Genomic DNA, 7,636 nt, shown 5'->3' with positions numbered 1-7,636 from the left:
TTTTTTTGTTGAAAGTACAATTGATTCTCTAATTTTTCCCATCTTATATACATGATTAATAATATATATACATATATAATTTTATATGTCAATTACATATTCATAATAATAAATAATATGGAGTATATTTCATCTAAAATTAATATACATTATATTTAATCAGATTTAGAGTCGAATTTGGATTTAAAGATTAACCTGATTGATATTTAGGGTTGAGTTAGCTTCAGATCTAAGGTCGAGTTCAAGTTCAAAAAATGATCCAACCAATATTCAAGACCAAGTAAATAAAATTTGAACCTATCACAACTCAACCCATACTCACCCCTAATGATAATCATCCTTAACTATGATATAAAATCAAGAATGCATACAATTTTTTCTCATAAAACAAAATAATACATAATGTGTCTTAAAATTTTCATTTTGGATATTTTAAAGAGAAAAGAACGTAGTGTAAGAATTTATTTACTATTAATCCATTATCAATGTTTCAATAAGATTGAATATTAGAAAAATAATCCAATAAATAGTAATAATCATTTTAATATGCATAGATATTATGCACAATTTTAAATATCTAGATGAACCTTGTTCCCTGTTCATTTCTCTGTTTAGCTGACCCTCACATTCATGGGCGGAGGAGGAGCCATGAGGACAGCAGCGAAACTCGCCGGCATCGGTGCTGCCGCCACCAGCGGAATAAAGAGCGTCGTCCGGACGCCTCCGACCGAGCAGTTAGTCCAGAACGTTTCCCGTCCCGCATCGACGATGCTGTCATCGTCATCGCCGCAGAAAGCGATAGCTTCTGACATGGCGCCGCTGCACACGTCTCCGTCATGGGATTTGGAGGACTGGGACGTTGCCGAAGACGGTGTATTGATCATGGAGGCCGGTGAGGCTATGCCGAGGGTTGTGTTCGGCGCCGTTCCTAGCTTTCAAGAGGCTAAGGATGCTACTACTGAACTGAAAGACGCTATTGATTCGTATGTAGTGCTTTTCTCGTTTTATTTTCAGTCATGCCATGAGTTATTATTATTATTGCATGTATCATCAGATTATTATTCTTTACTAAGTAGATTTTCATGACAAATTATGTGTGATTTCAATTTCAAGTGTCTTCCAAATCAGCCTCTAAAGTCAATTAGGTTCATAGTAACTAGTAATGTCACCAGTTATTAATGTATTTGTTTTTGGAATGGTTCTTTCTTAGCGCCTTACCGGTGCAAAGGTAGGTGTTTGCTTGACCTTTAGATCACGAGTTCAAATGCAGAAAAAGTCTATCTGCAATTCGTGTAAGACTCAATACATCTATCCTCCAACAAATTAACGTGGGAGCCTTGCATAGTTTCTTGCTTTTCCTTAAAGCATGTTTGATATTGATTATTTTTGTTGGGGAATTTTTTTATAAAAAAGATATCTCCAAAAGATTTGGATTGTACCATGTTTTGACAAGCTAATGTAAATATGTGCCAGCTGACTTTAACAACAAAAAATGGTTGCACACAAGACTCCTACTTAGTGGGGTCTAAGAGCCGTATCCCATCAAGCGGAGAGAATGTAACAACCTTACCGTTACTTTAGCAAATCATGAAAATCGAAGTACCTACCTTTCAATCTTTAATTCAGCTGTTCAAATTAATTAAGTTCACCAAATCACCTATTTGAATGTTTTAATGGATTATTATGTGTAACATACACATATACTATTATTTTATATCTGATGGTTCTTTCTTTCTGTACTAAAATGTAAATCATATTTATCATGTGTCAGGATATACCTGAAGTCATCAAGTTCTTCTGAATACGAGGGTTCCTCTCCTGGTAGTCAAGGCTCTGTAGTGTCTCCTTTTAATACTGAGTTGGATACCAAATTTCGTGCCATTGATGCTATTTCAAATCCCTCAGTGCCAAGGCATGCGTTTCAGGCTTTTCAATTGCTTAGTGGAAGTCCTGAGGCCCAGGTAATCAGTGATGTACTAATGTTTTATTTACCGAAGTAGAACTGGTAACTGCTGCATTGCTTAAGTATTTCTGTTTGTTTCTTAGTTTTGTTTTGTTTTGGGGTGAATATATCTCAAGGATCTTTTATCTTTAGAAATCATAAACAGTGCAAGATCTTAATATGTCCAAAATGCTTAATTTAACCCCAGAGAGTGACATTTTCCCGAAAAGTGTTGCCAAAGCGTCGTTCGCAGCTGGGTGTATGGATAACATTGTTGAAATATGTTTGTTTAAATCCATGCTTTTCATTTATTGAGTTAATACCTGTCTCTGTAATTAACCAGACTGCTGTTGCTTCCATTGCTTGTGACCCGAATGTATGGAATGCTGTCATGCAAAATCCTGCAGTGAAGGATTTCTTCCAATCACAGCAGACAGGTATGTTAGAATAATCATAGTTTAAATATTTAATGGATCCCTTTTTTCTGTTTCAAGCCTTCCATCATAACTCCTAATCTTGGATATTGGATGTTAATTCAAATTGTCCTGCAGTTGCTTATTCTGAAGGAGAGAGAACTAATGTAAAACTGGAAGAGTTACCTGATTCTGACCCAGGAAATGTTTTTACTGATTTAATGAGTATATTGCATAATCTGAAGCTTTCAGTAGCTGAAATGGTTAGCAACATGTCAAGTTACCTTCAGAATATATTCGGGTTCTCAATGGGTGAGAAATCGTCATCTGATGCTGATGGTGGTGGAAATGCAAAAGCAAACTTGATGGATCATTTGGCTGCGGGAGGAACTTTTATGGGATTGGCAGTGTTGGTGGTGATGATTGTAGTGCTCAAGCGAGTTTAAATTTGCACCCACAATTTACAGCTTCATGAACTCTTCAATCATCTGTATTCATATTTGAAAATGATATATCATCCTATAAATCCTCTTGCACCATAAGAAAAGTAATATGTTACAAAATGATACTTTATTTATTAACGATTGGTTTACAAGTGATATATGTCAATTTTGGGAGGAAGATATATCATTAGTCGTTCATATTTTATCTTGTGTGTAAATTCTAAATACGAAATACATTTACAGCATATGAAATAGTATATATTGGTTTATGTTCTGTTTTGTTAACATTGTGAGAGTCCAGTCAGCATTGTTTAGTATTTAGTTGTTTTCATTAATATTTGAATGCTTTCACATTTTTTTCCTTACTTTGCCATTCCTAAATAGTTTTTCAAAGGCTCTGATAATGAGAGGGTGATTGTAAACTTTGAAGGTTCAAAGATTTTAATATCAATTCAAGAATACACTGATTTATGACTAGATTTATTAAACCACACATGGGTGGTTCTCATTCTGCACCAAATCAATTATGAACTGTAGTTTTGTTGCATTCTCAAAATGGATGGATGACAATAAAGAAGTTAAGACCTAATGTAATTGACTTATTTCATTAGATAATCTTACATACTACTTAATGTAATTGACTTATTTCATTAGATATCTTACGAACTTTATGTCATTAACTCACCCAGTTAAGTTCAGACATTCTGCGCTTTGAGAGAGATCACGTTGTATTAGAAGATTAATTGTTTGTATTAGTTTCAATATAGTAATCAATTGTTCCTTGTATATGCGGTTTGCCTGGTTGGCTTTGTAACTAAGCAATCTAGTCTGTTAGGGTAGATGCTTCTAGAAAAATGACAGTTTCAGTTAAGTAACTACCACATGCTTTGTAATTGCTTCTATAAATAGAAGCTGAATAGAGTATTCAAATCAATAATTCAGAATAACAATCAAAACATATTCAGTTACAATTCTTTCTCTTTCTCTCCTTCAGTTTCTCACTTTTACATGGTATCAAGAGCTTTTATGGCCAACGCCGCCACTAATCCTCCTCCTTCCATGGATTCTCTACCAAACAATTCCATTATAGTGCCAGTTCAGGCTGTAGCTTATGTTCTTTCTCTTCTAGTGCCAACGATGAAGCTCATGGAAAAGAACTATCTCACATGGAGTCAGTTCATGATAGTGGTTCTGAAATCAAATCGTGTTCTTAGGTTGTTAAATCTAGAATTTCCTCCTCAATTTCTTACAGAATCAGATCGCACCAATCATTGCATAAATTCAGGGTTTCTTGCTTGGGAAGAACAGGATCAGACCGTGTTCTCTTGGATTCTCAATTCCATCTCATAATCTCTACAACCACGAGTTATAGGTTGTAATTCTACTTTTCAATTATGGCATGAACTGCATTCTTTTTGTAATGCGCATACTAAAACACGTAGTTGTCAACTTAGGGCACATCTTTGTGAAATTTCTCAAGGACCTAGTTCAATTTCTGATTACTTCTCAAAAATTAAAATGCTTACTAATTCGTTAGCATTAATTGGAACTCCAATTTCATTAGAGGAACACGTTGATTGTGTTTTAGATGGACTTAATGAGGAGTATCACATTGTTATTTCAAACATATGAGTCTTGCTCACATAAGAGTCTAGATTGGTAAAGAACAAACATAAAATTGTCTCTGATGCACTATATGCAAATGTTGTTGCTACTGAACCTCCCTCACCAGTCTCTGTGACTCATACTGCTCTATTTCCTTCATCACAACCACCTTATCGCACAAATGTTCACTTAATACCACAAACACATGGTTATTCTGGACAAATTCATAATGACTCTAGATGTAACGCCCCGAAAATTACTCCAAAAATTTTGCTAAAAAATGAGTACTTTTTATTTATTTTTTATAATGATGCCATATAAAATTTATTTCATTATATTCGTTTCATTTTCGGAACATCACTTTAAGTAACATAAAATGCAGAAAATCAAAAAAACCATTACCTAAAGGTAATAAAAATATAACTCAATATAACTTTAAATCATACTTCATTTAATAACAGAAAAATATGTACGAAATACAAGGTAGAAGAAATATTCGCCTAAACTGAAATTACACAAAAGGTTGAGACATCCAACACATCAAAAAATACCCTACACAGATCTAAGTCGCAAGGGCTTGTGTAGGTGTACCGATCTCCCTCAATCCTCCATCCACCCTCCTAGGACATTGAGAAGCGGTAACTCCGAATCCTCGTAGAACAATCCATCTGAACAAAACGCGATCCGAAGACAAACAGAAAGAAGAGGGAGTAAGACATCTAATGAATATTACTCATTGACAGCATGAAATTACACGAAATATCACATCCAGACAGACACACATAATAAACACAATATATACATCACATATAAAAATGTACAATGATGAATTGACGGCATGGAATTACACGAAATATCACATCCAGACAGACACACATAATAAACACAATATATACATCACATATAAAAATGTACAATGATGAATTGACGGCATGGAATTACACGAAATATCACATCCAGACAGACACACATAATAAACACAATATATACATCATATATAAAAATGTACAATGATGAATGATGTTATAATATCAGATTATGAGGATCAAAGTCCACAAATCTCAATGTATGAATGTTATGCTTGTTTCATCCATCCTTTCACCAATATCCTCCCAATATACTATTCAGAAATAACCAAGAGTGTAGGTCCTATAACAAGCCGATTTGAATGCACCAAAATTATTCATCGCAATGATATATGATCGATTTGTTTCGAAGAGACGTGTCGTATCAAACACTTTCTGGGCGTCCCTCTCATTGATCCTAATTGCAAAGAGGGGTTGTCAGAGATCATCTAGTTTGCGCTGTGAGAATTGTCCGATCCAACATAATACCTCATCCACGAATATAAGGGACTTGTCTCACCTAGACTCACCCTCAAGACTTTGCTGATGAAACACCACCATCGTCGTCCCTCTCAACATCTCGGGGCTCGTTCGTCTCCTGTAAATTTCCTCTCTACTACTTCATTATCCATAGTGAGTATACACACTAACCGAGGTTAGCTGATTTAATCTTTTAATCATTATTTTATATGATCGGCCCAATCTAAGACATCTCCCAAAGGAATGATTCACGTGGGACCCGATCTTACGTTATCACATAAAAGAGGAATAACATCCTTACCACTATGAACCATTGCTGAATATCCTAGACGACCACATGGCCAAGCCTCTTACGGTAAGACGACCTCGCTGCATGGTAACATGTAATCCTTTTTGGGCATTGCCCTAATCATCACATCACAGTCGGAAACCTTGCCCTAAATAGGCGCAAGAACAAAGGTACTTGTATAAGTTTGTCAATTTTGGGCACCAGGCTCAATCATCTGAGTCATGGTCTTTCCCAAGTGTAAATACACTTCACACCCAAGCCAGGGCTATTTCCTAAGCAATCAAACAATCAGAAACAATAAAAAATATTGTACGTCTCTCGCTCAAGCGAGAAACTGTCGCTCGAGCGACTAACTTATCAAAACAAACTCAATTCTCTTCCTGATTCTCGCCCAAGCGAGGGACTGTCGCTCAAGCGACAAATCCATCAAAAATTGGTCAAAATACCTGTCTGGTCTGTGCCCGGGCGAAGTTCGGTCGCTCGGGCGCCAAAAACGCCCAAAACGGGCCCTCTAGCCTTCGCCTTTAACAAAGCAATTCCTTAGTTTTATTACTTTCAAGAATTTCATATAGTTATTTACCTTTGCAACTTCTTGATGGCAAACATGCCATTAGGCTCTCGTATATATGAGAGTTATCGTTTAGGCGACTTAAAAAGAAGTCATGTGTATGGAGCCCTCTCGCTCAAGCGAGGGCACATCCATTTTTGAGGCATTTGTGGCTTGAGCGAGAGCTATCTCGCTTAAGCGATAAAACAATCAATTCTCTTTGTGCCTATTTTAGCTCAAGCGAGAGCTGTCTCACCCCGAGCTAAAACACTCGTTTTCTCTATACACTTCTCACTCATGCGAGAGTTGTCTTGCTCAAGCGACAAGAGCCTGATTATCATTTTAATTATTTTTCTCAAGGAAAATATTTCTCATTTATATCACATGTTTTTAAACCTTGAATTTAATAATTATCACATACATATCATTCCCATAATAATCATTCAAACATTATAATTCAAGAGTAAACATGGTATTTGCATATATAAACATAACATAAATTGGTATAAGAAATATTGTTGTACTTAATCCAAACAAACAGGCAATTGATTAAGTACAAGCTTTCTTAATATCCAAGACAACTCCAAACTTGTGAGGGAGTTTGGGCTACCGGATTGAAACTCTCCACTGTTTTCGATCCCAATGCATTTTAGTTTCTCGAATGGTGTTCCTTCATGGATAACTACCACAATACTTGATATTTTTAGCTATCCTAAACATACAACTTAAGAAAGTATCCGTACAAAATCCATGAACACAAATATTTGATTAAGTACGGGTTTTCTTAATACACAAATATAAGTCCAAACTTTTGAGATAGTTTAGGAGATCCGGGTGTTATATTCGGACACCACTATGTCACGATATATTCTCCCTCACTTGAGTGTGTCGGGTCGCTAGGTTCTCTGTTTGCAGGTGAGCTTACTTGATCCAATCTCCTCTCGAACTCTTCATTACGTCAAAATAATATTAATTAGTTAACTTTTGACGATAATAATTATACTTACGAAATAACTTTTTATTCGAATATAAAACTTGTGATTTAAAATGAATTTAATTGCTTTCGTCCATC

The 7,636-nt window shown here is 35.6% G+C and overlaps 1 protein-coding gene across 1 annotated transcript; it reads left to right on the top strand.

Annotated features, from left to right (window-relative positions):
• LOC109343281 lies at positions 586–3,133 on the top strand. The gene is made up of 5 exons (XM_019581505.1): positions 586–983; positions 1,772–1,961; positions 2,286–2,379; positions 2,494–2,845; positions 2,990–3,133. Exons 1-4 carry the CDS (start codon positions 631–633, stop codon positions 2,799–2,801), a joined length of 945 nt encoding a protein of 314 aa, XP_019437050.1. The 5' UTR covers positions 586–630; the 3' UTR covers positions 2,802–2,845; positions 2,990–3,133.

This window comes from Lupinus angustifolius, chromosome LG03, assembly GCF_001865875.1.
Source record: "Lupinus angustifolius cultivar Tanjil chromosome LG03, LupAngTanjil_v1.0, whole genome shotgun sequence".
Taxonomy (NCBI): Eukaryota; Viridiplantae; Streptophyta; class Magnoliopsida; order Fabales; family Fabaceae; genus Lupinus; species Lupinus angustifolius.
The sequence above is the reverse complement of the archived record's forward strand: the minus strand, read 5'-3'. Positions and strand labels throughout refer to the sequence as shown.

Coding starts and splice junctions, on each gene's coding strand:
- LOC109343281 (XM_019581505.1), top strand. CDS start 631: ATGGGCGGAGGAGGAGCCATGAGGACAGCAGCGAAACTCGCCGGCATC. Junction 1,962..2,285: donor GTGGAAGTCCTGAGGCCCAG/GTAATCAGTGAT, acceptor GTAATTAACCAG/ACTGCTGTTGCTTCCATTGC. Junction 2,380..2,493: donor CTTCCAATCACAGCAGACAG/GTATGTTAGAAT, acceptor ATTGTCCTGCAG/TTGCTTATTCTGAAGGAGAG.